Below are 20,038 nucleotides of genomic sequence, written 5' to 3' on the forward strand. Positions count from 1 at the left end.
ATTAAACAGATTTTTTTTACAGTGTAGTGGAGTAAAAAGTACAATATTTGCCCCCAAAATGTAGCGAAGTAGAAGTATAAAGTTACATAAAATGGGAATAGTCAAGTAAAGAACAAATCTTACTTAAATACAGTACTTTAGTAAATTATATTCCAGCAGTGACATCACTGTTTTAAACACATGACGGTGAGTGTTTGAGTTAAATAAGGACTTTCTTTCCCTCAGAACTCCTGCTGCTGTTGATGTAACTAAACATGCAGTTTCTACATACAGACGTTAATTTACAGATGAACTTGAATTATAACATGTTGACTTTGGTTTTACAGGGACACAAACATGGCTCAAAGTCCAGAGAGTGTTTCTCTCCCACCTTAAACTAACTGCATCACTTTTTATACTTCGTCGCTTCAATTCCTCAACTTTCCTTCTGTCATCATTACAGCCACAAGCAGCAAATGTCAATATAGGAGGCAATAAACTGAGCCTCCTGGACCAGTTACATGATTATCTGATAATATAAAGTGCATTAATCTGATGTACCTGTTATGTCTAAAGGAACAGATTGACGTTTTGGGATATATGAAACCCTTTGGAGTTTGGGGCGTTTTTGTCGGTTTTGGACTCTTTTTCATTCTGCCTGTTTATAAACCACTTAAACATCTTCACCATGACGTGTTGCTATCATTGTTTTCAGCACAACCTCACCTATATGACCTGATTATTATTTTCATTTTGACTTACTGGATCAACATTTTGAACACAAAAAAACACACAAAAAAACAGTAAACACAAAAGATTAGAAGATTAGAACCTTTTACAGTAAAACCAGAGTGCAGTAACTCAATTTTTGGGGTCAAAGGTCAAATAAATCATCATGATTTTTGAGCATAAATATGACATCATCAATACATGTAGAAATAAGTGTCATATCACTAATCTACCTATAACCCATTTGGCTGGCCAGTTAAAACACGTTTAAAAAAAACTTTAAAGCAGTTTCTCTCAGTTTCCCCTTTGTGTATTACTGCAGTTAGACTTTGTAGGGCAGTATACACATTATATACATACATTTCTGCTATTTGGCATTTATTATTAATATTTATTCTTTGTGTTTCTTTGTTTTCCTGAAAATACTTTACATTTTACAGATATTGCACATTGGAGAACATATATATTAGCATGTTAAATAGGTTAAATATGTTGTTGCATGTAGTAGTTATGAACAGCAATGAATAAATAGATAGAAATAATTCAGAAGGTCTAATATAGGACTAATGTGGTGGGATGTACCCCGCGAAAGTGGAACGCCCTGCCTGACTCAGTTCAACATGACACATCAGGAGACATTTATATCTTTTCTCAACAGCATTCGGTTGAACTGTGTGTGTGTGTGTGTGTGTGTGTGTGTGTGTGTGTGTGTGTGTGTGTGTGTGTGAGTAAGTCAGTGTGTATGTGGTGAATATGGCATAGCTTGTCTACCTGCACTCTTCAATTAATTCATAATTTATTTTTTTTATTTTTTATTGTTTGTTTGTTTTCTGTTGTTTTGTTTTGGGTAACACTTTACAATAACCATCATTTATAAACGGTAAACAGATAGTTTACTTATGTTTAATCATCATTTATAAACTGTTTAAAGACCATTTAGAATGGTAAATACATAATTTATTAATGTTTAACTAACTTAATCATGTATAAATAGCAAATAGATGTATATTCATTTATAAACATGTCTATTAATGTACGTTTTATAGTTACTTTACTATTAACAAACAATTAAATTATAATTAATTGTATATAAATAGTTTTAGTTGCACCCATTTTTATATTTTTAACTCCATATTAAGTATGTTAATGATTTTGAAATGATTCATACACCTTTAAGAAATTGGTTTAAAAACATTTAACCATTAAATATGTAAAGCACTTTGTAAATGGTTAATAATTGGTTTATAAACTATCTATAAACATTATTTAGTTGGTTATTGTAAAGTGTTACCTTGTTTTGTTTTTTAACTGTAATGATGTTTATCCATTGTGAAGCACATTGAGTCTGCCTTGTGCATGAAATGCTCTATAAATAAAGTTGAATTGAATTGAATCTGGATCTCCTTTTAACTAAGTGCTAATATTTCCTCTCACATTATAATAATAATAATAATTCATTTTATTTAATAGGGCGCCTTTCAAGGCACTCAAGGTCGCCTTACAACATGAAAAAAAACAAAAAAACAATGCAGAACATCATACATATCATATCATACATGCACCATATCTCTGTGCTGCTGGTGGGGCCCATGTTGGGGCCCATGGTGGGGCCCGTGTTGGGGCCCATGTTGGGGCCCTTATATCTCTACCAGTGATCCGGCCCTGCAGCAGTCTGTCTGGCTCTAGTCTGTTTCTGCAGGGTGCGCGCTAGTGTAGTTCCTGCGCGTGCACGTGCGCGTGCACCGTGTTCAGCCCTCTCCTCGAGCTGTGTACACACACACACACACACCCACCCAGCAGAGATCCGGGAGGAGCTCCAGCAGACAGTACCCAGTAACCTGGAGGAGGAGCGGGTCGCTGCTGCTGCTGTCCCCGGAGCAGAGAGCACCTTCAGCGGATCCAGCTCGCGTCTCTGGTCGGTTCTTACCGGAACAACAGCTGATCACAGCTGATCACAGCTGATTACTGGACCAGTCGGAAGGAAACCCAGTTAGTTCTCTTTCTTTCCTCCACAACACGGTGAGTTAGTTTAAGTTTCCGAGTTCAGCCTCGAGTCTCTTTCTGCCGACTGTTACCTGTTACTGGTGTTGTGTCCTGACTGGTTCCCAGACTAACTGGTGCCCTACTGTACTGGTGTTGTTCCCAGACTAACTGGTGCCCTACTGTACTGGTGTTGTGTCCTTACTGGTTCCCAGACTAACTGGTGCCCTACTGTACTGGTGTTGTTCCCAGACTAACTGGTGCCCTACTGTACTGGTGTGAGCTGCTGGTTTCTGCCTCAGTTAGCAGATTCATCACATATTTAATCAACATTTAACTGGTGATTTCCAGGTCGCGTCTCCTTTCTACTGAGGATAATATGGTTTTATTAGAGAACACTACAACACAAAGAAAACATGAAAATATAATGTTTGTTAGATCGGTTAGAGCTGGATTCCAATTCAATACAACAAATTCACCTCTACAGTTATGGGAAAAAATGATTAGAGCACCTTGTTTTCTTCAATTTCTTGTTCTTTTTAATGTCTGGTACAACTAAAGGAACATTTGTTTGGACAAATATAATGATAACAACAGAAATGGCTCATTAAAGTTAAATTGAAGAGCTGATATCTAGACATTTAACATGGTTTTCTTGGTAATGATTTTGGTTTTATTCAATAAAAATGTGGAAACTGTCTAGTTATCAGCTCTTAAATTAAACTCTTATGAGCCATTTCTGGTGTTTTCATCACATTTGTCCAAACAAATGCACCTTTAGTTGTACCAGGCATTAAAATGAACAACAAATAGAAGAAAACAAGGTGGTTTAATATGTTTTCCATGACTGTAGAGGTGATGGTTCATAAATTAAATTGTGTTCTCGTGAATTCTAATCCAGCTCTAACTGATCTTGCGAACATTATATTATATTATATTATATTATATCTGATATATGTATTGTATGAATTGTCTCTAGCACTTATTGATGCACTAACAGCTCTTATTGCACTATACCTTGATTGTTTTCTTTTACTCTTCCTGTAAGTCGCTTTGGATAAAAGCGTCTGCTGAATGACTAAATGTAAATGTATATTTTCATGCTTTCTTTGTGATGTAGTGTTCACTTATATATGTATATATATGTATATATATATATATATATAAAACTGATATATCTTATATATCTATAATACACAATATTATCCTCAGTAGAAAGGAGACGCGACCTGGAAATCACCAGTTAAATGTTGATTAAATATGTGACGAATCTGCTAACTGAGGCAGAAACCAGCAGCACACACCAGTACAGTAGGGCACCAGTTAGTCTGGGAACCAGTAAGGACACAACACCGGAGCAAAGAGGAAAGTTTCCCCTCATGCTAACAGGTTTCCCCCCATGATGGATGGGTGGGTGTTTCACCGTACACTGAAAAAAGAACCAACTTAATTGAATTGTTTCATTTGGTAACACCTAAATGAATGAAGTTCTTTCCAATTAATTTAAAATCAATTGTGTTAATCTAACTTATTGAATTAATTTGAAAGAACTTTATTCATTTAGGTGTTACCAAATGAAACAATTCAATTAAGTTGGTTCAACTATTTTCTTTTTTCAGTGTAGGTCTGTTATCGTTCGCCACAAAGTGGAACTAGTCATTGTTATTTCTATGTATCTCCAGTCTATGTTGTGATCCAGTCTCCCCTTAATGAAAGAAGTGATGTTCCAGCTGCCAGCTAATCAATACTGGTGGTTTCCTGCTGCTCCTGGCTCAGCAAACAGCTGAGAGACCATCACCAGGCTCTACTCCACATAAAGGCCTTTATTTGTTGTACTGGAGATAATAACGCTGGCTGGGCCATAAAGGAGCTCCCATTGTGGTCTCAGTCACTGGTTGGAGGATGGAGTCCTCCAGAGGCTCCTCATATCTGACTCATCAGCTGCTCAGGCTGCTTTACTTCTTCATTGTTGCTCTAGGGGTTTTTCCAGCAACCTGGTCTCACAGGGATCCGTGGAATAGCCACGGAATCACTCAGATTTCCGTGAAACTGACACGGATTTGGCTGCAATGCAAGTTAATGCCAGTCATATCCCGTGGCTATTCCAACATACAAAGTGATTATGTACATTCACTGAGTGAATATTTAGGAAATAAAACATATATTTCTCGCTAGAAATGTGATCAAAATCCATTTTTATGCAGAAACTAAGTCAAAATATTGATTTTTTTTTTCACTAAAAATGGACACAAACCAATAGGAAGTTCCAAAAAAGTGCTGGATCCTTCATTCCCATAATTCAACGCAGCAGCATATTTCCTTAAGTTTCCCCCCAAAAAAGATACAAAATGACCAAAAAAAGACACAAAATGACCAAAAAAGACACAGAATGACCAGAAAAGACACACAAATACAAAAAAAAAGACACAAAATGACTAAACAATCCCACAAAATGATCAAAAAAAGACACAAAATGACCAAAAAAGACACAGAATGACCAGAAGACACAAAATTGACACTGACACGGATTTGGCTGCAATGCAAGTTAATGCCAGTCATATCCCGTGGCTATTCCAACATACAAAGTGATTATGTACATTCACTGAGTGAATATTTAGAAAATAAAACATATATTTCTCGCTAGAAATGTGATCAAAATCCATTTTTATGCAGAAACTAAGTCAAAATATTGATTTTTTCACAAAAAATGAGAGAACTGTCCGCCATGTTTTTTGGGACCTTGAAAGTCACGTGACTTGGAACAAACCAATAGGAACAAATATCCATGGAATAGCCACGGGATATGACTGTCATTAACTTGCATTGTAGCGAAATCCGTGTCAGTTTCACGGAAATTTGAGTGATTCCGTGGCTATTCCACGGATTCCTGTGAGACCAGGTTGTTTTCCAGACTTCTATTGTTTCCACAATGTGGAAAAAGACTTTCTAGTTGCAGTCAGTTTCTTTTTAATCTGATAGTTTGTGTTTCTAGGGCTGGGCGATATGGCTAAAATGTTCTATCCCAATATATAATGTAGGCGCCTTTTAAAATGAACACTTTGTTTTATATTATTTAAATACATATTGTGTTAAAGTACAAAGATAAGTACATTTTGTTTTGTGTTGGAAATATTGTGGAATATTTACTGATTTATTTCCATTTGTTATCTGTTTTTTGGCGTCCTTATCGACACCGGTAGTCATGTGACTAAGATTCAGGAAGTGAAATGTTCTCAATAAATGAGTGCGGCAGAGAGACGCTAAGTTTATGAAAGATACGTTAGATAGCAACTACATATAGGCTTTTACATATATCACGACATGCATGTTGTAAGTAAATAAATTGTCCATGTAAAATAAATGCATGGTAAAGCCTTCTTTTGTATGCTCATAAACTCAGAAATGAGAATTTAAACCATAATCTAAACGATGTAAACCTTGACATAATTAAATTCGGACACTAGTTTTTGACATTGTGATAGAAAAATATATAAAACAAACATTTTTATATTGTTTGGTGGTATATATTGTCATATCACCCAACTTTAGTGATTGTTATTATCAAATCAGACAGTGTTATTGTGTTTTTATCGCAATGTGATTCCAATTAAAGACGATATTTTGTCAAATTGAATTATCGCCCAGCTGTAAGTGTTTCTTGTAAGTGATTTGCATCCACGAAGGGAAGTTGACACCACAGAATTAAGCAACACCGCCCAGTTACAACAAACTGCTATTTAAATCCTGTCCTTTCTATGATGTCTTGGTAGAAAAAGGGAAGAATACGGTTTTAGAAATGACTTTGAGGGTGTAGGAGCCTAATTATTACACACAGACACCCTGAGCCGCCCAGTAAACATGAAGCACATGTGACTGGCGTTACCTCAGGCTTAAGCTGAAAAAATCATTCTTGAGTGGGTGGATCCATGGTGTGGGACCTATAAGTACTCAAAAAATGTCCCCTCGGAGACCCTCAAACACAGCACGGCATCATGTGATCTGGGTTTCCACAGGCAGTGTCTGGAGGGATTAGAAGACTTTATGTAATATCTCAGTGTAAAGTGTTTAAAGGGCATTTACCTCCACTTCACATCCAGTAGTGAGGTAAAGTTGTGAAAGAGTATTGTGTTATTGTTGGAGAACATTAGCGGTTCATTACAACATCAGCCAGCACACAAGTTAGCACAGGCTATGTAGGAAGTTACTCACACCTCAGAGGACTGGGAGTTAAAGGTAAATAGGGCTGATTCCACTAGCGGGTGATACCTGGAATGAGGCGGTCTCACTCGCCGGAATGAATACGAGCAGTCCGGAGCGACTTAGCGACTTAGATGCTAAATTTAGCTACTTTTCAGACCCCCGTTAGCGACTATTTTTCAAGAAAGCGACTGGAGACAAATCCAGCGACTCTTTCAGTTAGAAGAGCTGCTGTTAGCTACAGTTAGCTACAGTTAGCTACAGTTGCTCTGTAGCAGTACAGTGTGTATGTGCTAACAGGCTAACAGTTAGCTCTGTAGCAGTACAGTGTGTATGTGCTAACAGGCTAACAGTTAGCTCTGTAGCAGTACAGTGTGTATGTGCTAACAGGCTAACAGTTAGCTCTGTAGCAGTACAGTGTGTATGTATAAACAAAAAACACAGAATGTATCAAATTCAGTGTTCAGTGTATAATAAACTAAATACGCTGTCTTTGTACAATTTTCAATCACTATATGTGACAGGTTTAGCAAATGATTATGTTCTGTATTATTTATGTTTTAAACTACATCCCAACTTCGGGATTGTATGATAAACGTTAAACCATTTCTAAATCACCGCCATGTAGGGCTGGGCAGTATATCCGTATTAAGAGTTATACCAATATATTTTAGAAAGAGATATGTGGTTGAGACAAAACCCCCAAACTGATATATAATATCTTTTGATGTTGCCTTAACTTATGACCACTATTTCCCCTCGCCCAACAGTCTTCTTCCATGCAACACAGCAAACTTTTCATGGTGCACATGGTGCCGGTTGATAAAGAGCAAGAGGCCATTCCTAAAAAAACCCAACAATGGTTCTGTCATTAGGAGGTATTTCTGACTTCCGATTGCAGATGAAAAGCAACATGAAGTCTTTTGCAAAACATGCTGCAAGCATCAAAAGCTTCAATAGATGGAAGGTTTTTAATTTGACAAAGTCTTTAAATATAACAGGTTAATGATGGTCACGTGTGATGTTGAGGTAAAACTAAACACTTTTTGTTTAAAATACCAATATATGTCGTATATCGCCATTCCGAGCATCGTTCTCTGCATGTATCAGTCGACCGATAAACTGATCGGGCTCTATTCAGTCTCACAATGTTTCCATCAGCAGCAGAATAACATTTTCTTGGAGCTCATATTTAATAATTCATGATAATGCGGTTCAGGGTTGTGATGGTTCTTCACTCATGCAACCAGCAGTTCTTTCAGATCTGTTTTAACAGAACAACACCTGCAAAGAGAAGATCACTGTAGAAATGCTGAGCATCGACGACTCCTCTCCTCCTCCTCCTCTCCTCTCCTCTCCTCTCCTCCTCCTCCTCCTCCTCCTCTTCTCCTCTCATATTTGGTACTGTAATTACTGTTAGAGGAAACATGGACACACAGGAAATTATTCTGCCAGGCTTGTCCATTTTCTCCTCCTCCTCCTCTCCTCTCCTCTCCTCTCCTCCTCCTCCTCCTCTCCTCTCCTCTCCTCCTCCTCCTCCTCTCTTCTCCTCCTCCTCCTCCTCTCCTCTCCTCTCCTCTCCTCCTCTCCTCTCCTCCTCCCTCCTCCTCCTCCTCCTCCTCCTCTCTCTCCTCTCCTCTCCTCTCCTCCTCTCCTCTCCTCTCCTCTCCTCTCCTCCTCCTCCTCCTCCTCCTCCTCCTCCTCCTCTCCTCTCCTCTCCTCCTCCTCCTCTCCTCCTCCTCCTCCTCCTCCTCCTCCTATATATCTCCATCTGGCCAGTAAAAGCTGAGTGAACTGGCTCTGTGACCACTAATGGCCTGCTGGCAGCTGAGTCCCAGTCCGGTCTCCGTGGAGACCAGTCTGACCAGTCTGACCAGAGAGCCCAGTGGCCAGCCAGCTGTGTGTGTTGGGAGGATAGCAGGACCAGCTCTCTGCTCCTCAACCAGAGCTGATCAGCTGCTCCTCCTCCTCCTCCTCCTTCTGTCTGTCTGAGTGACACTAACAGGCCTAATGGCAGGTGATGTCATACCTACCTGTCCTAGGAGAGATCACCTGAGATTACCATGGTTACGATGGAGCAGGTGGACAGGTGGCAGAGCTCCCCATCATCTGACTGTTAGCTATATTGCTTTCCTTATCTAGTTATCTTTTTTTTCTGATGCTTGCTTTGGCAATATATACATTGTTACGCCATGCCAATAAAGCCAATTGAATTGAATTGAATTGAATTGAATTGAATTGAATTGAATTGAATATATCCAGGGCTGGGCGATATAAAAGATATATTAATATATTTTTAAATGTGATATGGAATTAGACCATAGGGTGGCTGTGGCTCGGTTGGTAGAGCGGTCGCCCACTGATCGGAGGGTTGGTGGTTCGATCCCTGACCAGCCTACATGTGGAAGTGTCCTTGAGCAAGATACTGAACCCCAGATTACTACCGATGCTGCGTTCATCGGTGTGTGAATGAATTCCCAATGGTGGCAGGTGGCAGCGTTTAGGGTAGCCTCTGCCACCAGGGTGAATGTGTGTGTGAAAGGGTGAATGAGTCAGTCTGTAGTGTAAAGAGCTTTGAGTGGTCACAAGGGGACTAGAAAATCGCTATATAAGTGCAGGTCCATTTACCATTTCGCATATATCGATATAGTTTAAATTTGCACTGTGATCCTCGCTCCAGGCAAGCAATCAATGAGCTAACTGATTTAAAGGGGGTTAAAGATGCTCTTTAGACATTGCAAACGTATGAGATTTGTTTATTTCTAGTTTTACACTCCAGCAAAGTGGATTGTGTTTTACATGTAGGGCTGGGCAATAATTCAATGATAATTTATTGTCTTTCATTGGAATTTAATTAATTCAATTGAGATATGAAACAACCTATATTGGTATCACAGACTTTTGATCCTTGTTACGTTCATGTTTGCTTGGTCTTCTTTGTCTTTGTTGGCACATTGTTACGTTTATTTGAGAACTGCCACCACCAATAAGAGCTGTCCTAAATATCTTTACTCTACGTTTTTACTGCAGTGTTGAAAAACCAGTTATAACAGCATTACAGCAATATTTACGTCATCACGTGAATTAGCAGAAAACATGCTACATGATAAGACGTGTCATCTTAGAGATATGGAACGGGGTAGAAGATTTTGCCCATATTGCCCAGTCCTTCTTCACATCGTTAGTGTTTATAGAGACTTTGTTTGTTTATCTGTGTCTGTCTGTGTTTGTTTGTTTGTTTGTTTGTCTGTGTGTGTGTTTCTTCAGTTCATGTTCATTATTTCTGTCTGTGCTCCTCTCCAGATGGCCTCCAATGACTCCCGGCTGCAGCAGCAGCCGTCCCAGAAAGATGCAGCCGACCAGAACTTTGACTACATGTTCAAGCTGCTGATCATCGGCAACAGCAGCGTTGGGAAAACCTCCTTCCTGTTCCGCTACGCAGACGACTCCTTCACCTCCGCCTTCGTCAGCACGGTGGGCATCGACTTCAAGGTCAAGACCGTCTTCCGTAACGACAAGAGGATCAAGCTGCAGATCTGGGTGAGTGGATTAAAATGGGACTCATTCTGGTTGTTATTGGTGGTGTTATTTTTATTTATTGCATTACCAGACTGCCACAGACTTCCACTCTTTCTGGTTGTCTATTAGCAAACGTTATGGATTGTAGAGGTGGGGCAGCATAGTATTGTGAGATTTTGCGTGGTAATATTATATCAATTCATGGCCGCTAAGTATCAATAGTTAGCGTTCCAATGGCCAGCAGTGTTTCCGCTGTAGTGGGTTCACTTGTAGGAATAAACTAGAGATGCTGGTATCATATGAAACTAGAACTTCCTCTTCCAAGGAGACGGACTCTCTTTGTTCCTCTCAGCCTCTCTGTGTTTTCCTGCTTCGCTCCTCTTGTCTCATCTTGTCTTCTGTCTGACTCTCTTCACTGCTCTAAAACTAAAAAAATCTTGGGTTTGATCAACTGGTCTCTCAATGCAATTGACACCATCTCCTGGAGGAGAAGCCTGGTTCAGGGAGTCCTCCTGCCCTGACAGGACGTTAGCAGCTGATACAGGATGGACGGTGGGAGAGATGGCAGCTCTCTCCCTAGAGCAGCTATTCTCAACCTTGGGGTCGGGACCCCAATTGGGGTCGCGAGATGATTTCTGGGGGTCGCCAAATCATTTTGGAAGTCAGCTCTGTCTCCACTGTGTTAAAGTGTTCATGTGTTAATGTGTTTTAGTCTTTTTGGTCACTTAATGTCTTTTTTTTTGGTCATTTTGTTTCCTTTTTTTGGTCATTTTGTGTCCTTTTTTTGTCATTTTGAGTCTTTTTATGGTAATTTTTTTTCTTTTTATGGTAATTTTTTTTCTTTTTTTGGTCATTTTGTGTCTTTTTTTGGTCATTTTGAGTTTTTTTTGGTCATTTTGTGTCTTTTTTTGGTCATTTAGTGCTTTTTTGGTCATTTTGTGTCTTTTTTTTGGTCATTTTGTGTCTTTTTTTGGTAATTTAGTGCTTTTTTGGTCATTTTGTGTCTTTTTTTGGTCATTTGGTGCTTTTTTTGGGTCATTTTGTGTCTTTTTTGGGTGATCTGAACTGTGCGCGTGTGAGATTGTGTTCAGTGAGCGGGGGTCACAGACAACATGCATGTTATATTGGGGGTCGCGACTCAAAAAGGTTGAGAACTACTGCCCTAGAGGACGTAGAGGATCTCTATCTATTCTAACTCAGATAACAGGGCTTTTGCTGATTGGATCAGGCTTTGCTCTGGTTTATGGAGATACACAGTAAACAGTGACAGCTGTTCAAAGCCCCATAAGGCTGCTGAGATGATTGATATGATGATTGATATGATGATTGATATGATGGCCAGAGCTGTCAGAACTCAGACTATGGTCACAAACCACACCTTGGATGAGATCAAAGAGCGACTGACGGCTCTGGAAAAGCGTCAGGATCGATTTGGAGACCAATGTGGACATTATCGAGATTTAGTAGCAGGAAATGGCGGCCATCTTTTCCCTACAGCCCAAATTCCAATCTTATCAGGCCTTATTGTGGGTTTGACTCTCATTGTGGAGAAATAAAAAGACTAAAGTGAGATGAATGGACTGAGAATTTTTTTCTTATTTGACAAAACAATTCTTGATTAAATTTAATTTTGTTGACACAAAATGCAGTTCAACAGTTAAATTGCAGTTTATTGTATTGCAATACTCACCATGTTGCAAAATGCTGAAAATCTCAATAATATCGTGTCGTGGCCTCTGGTGATTCCTCTAATGGATATTATATGGTGTTTTTTTAGTGCCAGTTCAGTCGAGGTTAAAAGGCTGCAGAGCACTGATTGGTCAGAGAAACGCATGTTCGGGAAATCCTGCACAAACCTGCAATCATCTAATCTATCATTAAAATAACTGACAAAGAGCAGATGTTCCTCTGTTTGTTTTGCTGATGAACGGATGATGTGTCACACTGAAGATGATGTCATTGCAGTTTCAGTCAGTTGCAGTCTAGACGGAATTGTCCAAAAAGTGAAAGTGAGGAGCATTTATGGGTACAAGTCAGGAACCGGCCTACTTTACTTATTTCAAGGGTGCTGAATCCAAAAAAATGGTTCCCAAGCGAAATTTTGAGTTTTTGACCTTCTCATTTGCATATCAAAATGGCGGCCATTGGTCGTTGGACCATTTTCCCCAAGTTGTTTTGAAAGTAGGCAATCAAAGATGAGGAAATTAAGTTTCTGGATCTATAGTCTAGGGTCAGAGCAAGGATATAGTGGAGGCTCAGTGTCTTTTTTATGCATATATATATATATATATATGCAAAATACCAACTTTTAAGGTGAAATTAAGCATTATTTGTGTCATTTTTTTAAGGCCGACAGAAATATTCAATCAATATCACTTTTAAATGTTACAGTTGGTAATTTGCATATATGCATAAAAAAGGCACTGAGCCTCCACTATACTGGTCCAATGACTGAGCAAGATGGGCAATTTGGTGGCCATTTGATACAAATTAGAAGGTCAAAAACTCAAAATTTCGCTTGGGAACCATTTTTTTTGGACTCAGCACCCTTGAGATGTGTAAGGTAGGCCGGTTCCTGACTTGTACCCATAAATGCTCCTCACTTCTTATAGGAGGCCTTTATTCTGAAATCCGTCTAGACTAATATGTCAGTCTATGGGGGTAATATCTGCAGTGAGTCAGGTCGAGCAGAGCTGAACCATATGCAGGATATCGTCACATTATTGTTATCGATAATTTTTAAAAAATAATCAATTTTTCTTTTTTGCCCATATCGCCCAGCCCTAGTCATAACAGCATCACACTGATCACAGACGGGTTTAACAAGCTGGCTAAGCTTTGATTCAATAGCAGATCAATAACTACGGCACATTGTAATTTCTGTCATATTCCAAGGAGATGAGAATGGTTAAAATTTAGTGCTGAAATAAAAAGTCAATCAATGAGCTAACTGATTTAAAGGGGGGGTTAAAGATTCCCTTTAGACATTACAAACGTATGAGATTTGTTTATTTCTAGTTTTACACTCCAACAAAGTGGATTGTGTTTTACATGTAGGGCTGGGCAATAATTCAATGATCATTTATTGTCTTTCATTGGAATTTAATTCAATTGAGATATGAAACAACTGTCGTGGCAGTTTTGACAACTGCACTAAGTTAATGGGTGAGCTGGCTAAACACAAAGCACTTTATACTCTATTCAGCAAGTTTTATTAGCACATTCGTGTTCCTTACACCGCACAATCCCGAATGGCTCTTTTACAGTACAACAAAGTCCCGTACACCGCTCGACTTATGTCTGTTGTAGTTCCCAACATTGATTCTTCAGCAAGACTCAATGCGGCCCTATCTTCCTGCCCTAAACATCACATCAGGACAGAGCCCACTGGTCTACATGTTCCCCTCTCTCATGGTGTTATCAGAGTTGAGTTCACAGAGTCAGTTCCCACAATGCCTTGTGTCTTGAATATCAAGTAGGTCGCCGCCTACCTCATGACCCACCATGCAGGAAACACCAAATTTCCTTCACACAACGTATATTGGTATCAAAGACTTTTGACATTCATGTTTGCTTGGTCTTCTTTGTCTTTGTTGGCACATTGTTACGTTTCTTTGAGAATTACCACCCAGGGAGATAAAGAAAGGGAAAGTAAGCTTGTTTTATTCAAGAAGTCTCTTTCACGTGACTTGGAGATAGAAGGCTTTCAAGAAATACCAGAAATTTTCTAGTATTGTGGGTTTGGCTCTTGTGCAAGTTAACAACGTGCATTTTGCAAGTGTAAAAAGCACAACTTCCTCATGGTTGTCATGCACATTCTTACCCTCTGAGCTTATCTAACATCTCTTGGTGTTCTGAGTGATTACAGAAATGTGTTCAGGAAGTAGATTAGCCTGAGTCAGAGTTTTCAGGTCTTCGTATTGTAATTGATACTACACAACTTGGGGGAAGCACAAACAAGCTGTGAACACATCAGATCACACATTATCATCACATTACATTTATTTAGCAAACTGACTAGAATACAGGACACAGGACTTTAACAGCAGTTTTTTTTAATTTAGAGCTTTTTCAACTAGACCATAAATTGGGGACCATGAAACAAAACAAAGAGCTGCAGGATGCAAAAAAAGCTTCATAAAGCTGAGGAGAACTGCAAATTCGACCTCATTTACATCACACAGTGTTTTGATCCATTGTTTTGAAATTGTTACAGTGGCTTTAATTGTGGGGTTTGTGGATTAAAATGGTAAATGGACCTGCACTTATATAGAACTTTTCTAGTCTTTTTGCGACCACTCAGAGCTAAGGGTGTGACGAGAACTCATGCCACGAGATTGTTAAGATTATAAGATATTTCTCGTTGCATTAAAAATCTGTCTCGCGAGACTTGTGAGCTATCCAAACTTCTATTTGTGACCTGTGGGGGCTGTGCTAACAGGCTAACAGTTAGCTCTGTAGCAGTACAGTGTGTATGTGCTAACAGGCTAAAAGTTAGCTCTGTAGCAGTACAGTGTGTATGTGCTAACAGGCTAGCAGTTAGCTCTGTAGCAGTACAGTGTGTATGTGCTAACAGGCTAACAGTTAGCTCTGTAGCAGTACAGTGTGTATGTGCTAACAGGCTAACAGTTAGCTCTGTAGCAGTACAGTGTGTATGTGCTAACAGTTAGCTCTGTAGCAGTACAGTGTGTATGTGCTAACAGTTAGCTCTGTAGCAGTACAGTGTGTATGTGCTAACAGGCTAACAGTTAGCTCTGTAGCAGTACAGTGTGTATGTGCTAACAGGCTAACAGTTAGCTCTGTAGCAGTACAGTGTGTATGTGCTAACAGGCTAACAGTTAGCTCTGTAGCAGTACAGTGTGTATGTGCTAACAGGCTAACAGTTAGCTCTGTAGCAGTACAGTGTGTATGTGCTAACAGGCTAACAGTTAGCTCTGTAGCAGTACAGTGTGTATGTGCTAACAGGCTAACAGTTAGCTCTGTAGCAGTACAGTGTGTATGTGCTAACAGGCTAACAGTTAGCTCTGTAGCAGTACAGTGTGTATGTGCTAACAGGCTAACAGCTAGCTCTGTAGCAGTACAGTGTGTATGTGTTAACAGGCTAACAGTTAGCTCTGTAGCAGTACAGTGTGTATGTGCTAACAGGCTAACAGCTAGCTCTGTAGCAGTACAGTGTGTATGTGCTAACAGGCTAACAGTTAGCTCTGTAGCAGTACAGTGTGTATGTGCTAACAGGCTAACAGTTAGCTCTGTAACAGTACAGTGTGTATGTGCTAACAGGCTAACAGTTAGCTCTGTAGCAGTACAGTGTGTATGTGCTAACAGGCTAACAGTTAGCTCTGTAGCAGTACAGTGTGTATGTGCTGCTGCTGCAGGAGGTGTTAGCTTAGCGATCTCTGTTTGTTTACAACAAGCACCAGACACTCTGTGCACAGTTAGTGATGCTGGTTAATTCACCATCACCATGTTAATGATCAGCAGAGACTCTGTGCATAATTAGCCATGCTGGTTTGTTTATGATCAGCTGCTGATGTTGTGCACAGTTAGCGATGGTGGCCACAGTTGCTGCTCCCGAGTTTAATCCATCGCTTATGTGATCTTGGTCAAAACTGTCGCTAATCGATTACGCAACAATTTAAAACCATACGTCACCTCTGGAGTCTCTAAATCCCTCTGGGGACCTTTTAGTAATGGAGACACGCAGAGTGAGAGGACATTTGAGAGCCTGAGACTTTCCCTTATAGATTTGAGATGAATTATGGGAAAATGTGTTTTTGGAGTTAGACCCAAACTTTAATACCCAAACTTCACAGAAGTAAAATACTAATTTGTTGGAGTTCCCCTTTAGGAAAGACATTTATTCCCTTTCTTACTGAGAGTTGCAGACTCTGATGTCTGTACAGAACATCTGAAGTTCAGACAGGAAACTGCTTGATGGAATCAGCTGATTAAAACCTCCGACAGTCTCCAGAATAAGCTGATATCCATTTTCAGGACGTCCTACATTGTTACAAGGTGTTTCCTTTCCTTCATGTTCTCCAGGACTCATTCCTCTCAGTACGCTACAAATCCTATTTATTTATCATATTAAGGCTGTTCAAACAGATGATTCATGTGAACCAACAACTTGTGAGCCACTGTACCAAGATGATGAATCAACACAGAGCAGCCAACACCAAAACACACACACACACACACACACACACACACACACACACCAAAACACACACACACACACACACACACACACACACACACACACACACACACACACACTGCCCTACCTGACTAAACATGTGTCTGCTATTAAATGACATGCCGTGTTGCAGTGGTGTGTAATATTCTGTATTGAGGAGGAGAATTAACAGTAATGACTCTATAATGTGTGTGGGGTCATTATGTGATTATTCAGCTTTAGAAGCTGCCACATTGTTGCCACACTGTTGCCACACTGTTGCCACATTGTTGCTGGCTCTGACATCACAGAGATGAGACAGAGAGCTGGTATTTCCTCCAGTCAGGAAGCAGAGGAAGCTCCTATCAGCGTCTGATGGAGACATGGTGCAGGTTTACTGCATGTATCAGTGTGTTTAGTGTGTTTAGAGGGTGTGGGGCTGCTGTTAATCATCAACTCTGTCACTTCCTGCCTCTTAAAGTCATGTTAGCGCCCGCTGGAAAAGGTTTCACCACATCCTCACACAAAGGGTTTGTTGATGATCCCACTGCTAGCCGCTAGCTGCTAGCCGCTAGCTGCTAGCCGCTAGCTGCTAGCTGCTAGCTGCTAGCTTTCCCTTTGTCTTAATGAAACAGGCTAGCCTGATAACACCACATGGCCCTCTGCAAAAAGATATGTCTAATAACAGTAAATCTGAGGGAAATGATCTTGCTGCATGGACAGATAATTTACCTTGACAAGATTTATTAAATTAAGATTATTAAATCTAGAAATAAGCATGTTGAACACTTAAAGCCAGATAAAGTAAAGCTGCCAGCAGTGATGAACTGGCCCGAGCAGAGTGACCTCATGATTATTAGTTTATCAAGAAAAAAAATTTGTCTTTTTTTTTTGGTGTTTTTTTGTATTTTCGTGTCTTTTTTTGGGGTAGTTCTACATCTTTTGTGTCTTTTTTTTTGTGGTTTTTTGGGTGTTTTTTTTCTTTTTATGTCTTTTTTGGTCATTTTATATCTTTTTGTGTCTTTTAGTGGTCTTTTTTGTGTCATTATTTGGTCTTCGTGTCTTTTTTTCCTAATTTTGTGTCTTTTTATATCTTCTTTTGGTCACGAAATGACCAAAAAAGATGAAAAAATGTACAAACCAGATAAAGTAAAGCTGCCAGCAGTGATGAACTGGCCCGAGCAGAGTGACCTGATGATTATTTGGTTCTTACCAAGATAAAAAAAAAACAACTTTTTTGTGTTTTATATGTCTTCTTATATGTCTTTTTTGTCTTTGTCTTTTTGTGTCTTTTTTTTGTGTTTTCTTGTCTGATTATGTCTTTTTTGTGATTTTACGTCTTTTGTTTCTTTTTTGTGCCTTTTTTGTGTCTTTTTTTGGTAATTTTGTGTCTTTTTACATCTAATTTTGGTCACGAAATGACCAAAAAAGAAAAAAAATGTACAAATGAGATAAAGTAAAGCTGCCAGCAGTGATGAACTGGCCCCAGCAGAGTGACCTGATGATTATTTGGTTCTTACCAAGATAAAAAAAAACGAAAGATAAATTATCTAACACTTCTAAATCTAGTTTTAAGAATTACTTTCTTATTTTAAGCATTCAACATGCTTATTTCTAGATTTAATAATCTTAATTTCACTTTCTCTGTCCATGCAGGAAGATAATTCCCCTCAGATTGACTGTTTTTATCTGTTTTTAGACTAAACCCCTTTGTTGCAGAGTGAATAAACAGAGCTGCAGCATATGTTCACTGTGTGTTCACTGTGTTTACGTCCTCTCTGTGTCATGGAAATATGGATCTGATCTCTGAGCAAACGCACACACACCTTACGCACACTTAGCATAAACATCCATGATGTTGTGTGGTAGCCCAGGGGACGGATCCTCTGTGTGCGTGTGTGTGTGTGTGTGTGTGTTCTTGTTCTTCCTACATAGTGAGGACCGGAATGCGTTTTTAACCAACAGAGTGAGGACATATTTTTGAGATTTCAGACTTTGTTTAAGGGTTAAAGGTTACAATCAGGTTTATGTTAGGGTTAACTTAAGGGGCTATAGGGAACAAGGTTATTATAGTTAACAAAACAAAATAACGAAAAACTAGAATTGAAAAAACATTTTCGTTAGCTGAAATAAAAATAAAAATGAGAGTTAAAAAAAATGATAACTGAAACTGTATTGTGTGGTTACAAAACTAACTAAATTAAAGTGAAAATGTCCTTCGTTTTCCTCTTTGTCAACTTTTTTCATACATAATGAAGATGGATCAGACAAAGGAAATAAAGGAAGAATTTACTGTGACCTCTTTTAATCTCCCACCCAACAAATACCCCATTACAAAACACTACAACTAATAAAAACTAAAGCATTTAAAAAAATAAATAATACTAAACTAAAACTAGCAAACTCACTCTAAAAACTCATTAAAACTAACTGGATTTGAAAACAAAAATTCACAACGAAATTAAAACTAAAACTAATGAAAAATCCAAAACTATTATAACCTTGATAGGGAATTCACTGTTCCAATGAGGGTCCTCACAAAGATAGAAGTACAAGAATGTGTGTGTGTGTGTGTGTGTGTGTGTGTGTGTGTGTGTGTGTGTGTTAACAGCTCATTTAAAGGCAGGTGACGCATGTTTAGAGACCAGGGTCCCCGTGACGTCAGAGTCCTGGTTCTCTCTGGTTCCCATTACGCTGCCAGATGTTTGTTTATCTGCTTGTTTGAGATAAAGATGATCTGGAATATGTCATTCTTTAATAAAAACAGGAATAATCCTGACAGAGAGCAGGGAGTGACTAAGGAGTGTTTATTCTCTGCCGTCTGTCTGCTCCTGTTGTAAAGTGAGGAGATGTTCGTAGCAGCGCTGGCTGTAATGGAACATTCATAACCCTTCATGGCCTCTGGTTACCGGGGCAACCAGCCCTCTGCTCCGTCTGAGAGCAGAACACAGAAACACTGATGCTAATAAAGCTCAGACAGGTTACCAGGAGGAGAGAGAGGAGGACTTCCTGTTTCATCTCTTCACTCTCAACATCCACTGAACTGGTTCAGACTGTGACCTCACACAGCCTAGTTTAATTAGGTCAGCTGTTCTCAACCTGGGGGTCCCGACCCCAATTGGGGTCTTGAGATGATCATTTAGGAAGTCAGCTCTGTCTCCACTGTGTTAAAGTGTTCATGTGTTTTAGTCTTATTGGTCATTTAGTGTCTTTTTTTTGTCATTTTGTTTCCTTTTTTGGTCATTTTGTGTCTTTTTTTGTCATTTTGTTTCCTTTTTTGGTCATTTTGCGTCTTTTTGGTCATTTTGGTCATTTTTTTTGTCATTTAGTGTCTTTTTTGGTCATTTAGTGTCTTTTTTTTGTAATTTTGTGTATTTTTTGGTCATTTTGTGTCTTTTTTTGTCATTTTGTTCCTTTTTTGGGACATTTTGTGTCTTTTTGTGGTCATTTTCTGTCATA

General features: G+C 39.2%; 1 protein-coding gene across 1 annotated transcript in view; it reads left to right on the plus strand.

The window, feature by feature from the left end:
• The first annotated feature begins 2,329 nt into the window (after positions 1-2,329).
• The window catches only part of rab3db (RAB3D, member RAS oncogene family, b), a 20,493-nt gene continuing 2,784 nt past the window's right edge, over positions 2,330-20,038 (plus strand). The window contains exons 1-2 of the mRNA XM_059348011.1: positions 2,330-2,697; positions 10,189-10,425. Of these exons, the coding sequence (XP_059203994.1) occupies positions 10,189-10,425 (237 nt within the window). The 5' untranslated portion in view covers positions 2,330-2,697. The remainder of the gene's footprint in view (positions 2,698-10,188; positions 10,426-20,038) is intronic.

This window comes from Centropristis striata, chromosome 13 (assembly GCF_030273125.1).
Source record: "Centropristis striata isolate RG_2023a ecotype Rhode Island chromosome 13, C.striata_1.0, whole genome shotgun sequence".
Taxonomy (NCBI): domain Eukaryota; kingdom Metazoa; phylum Chordata; class Actinopteri; order Perciformes; family Serranidae; genus Centropristis; species Centropristis striata.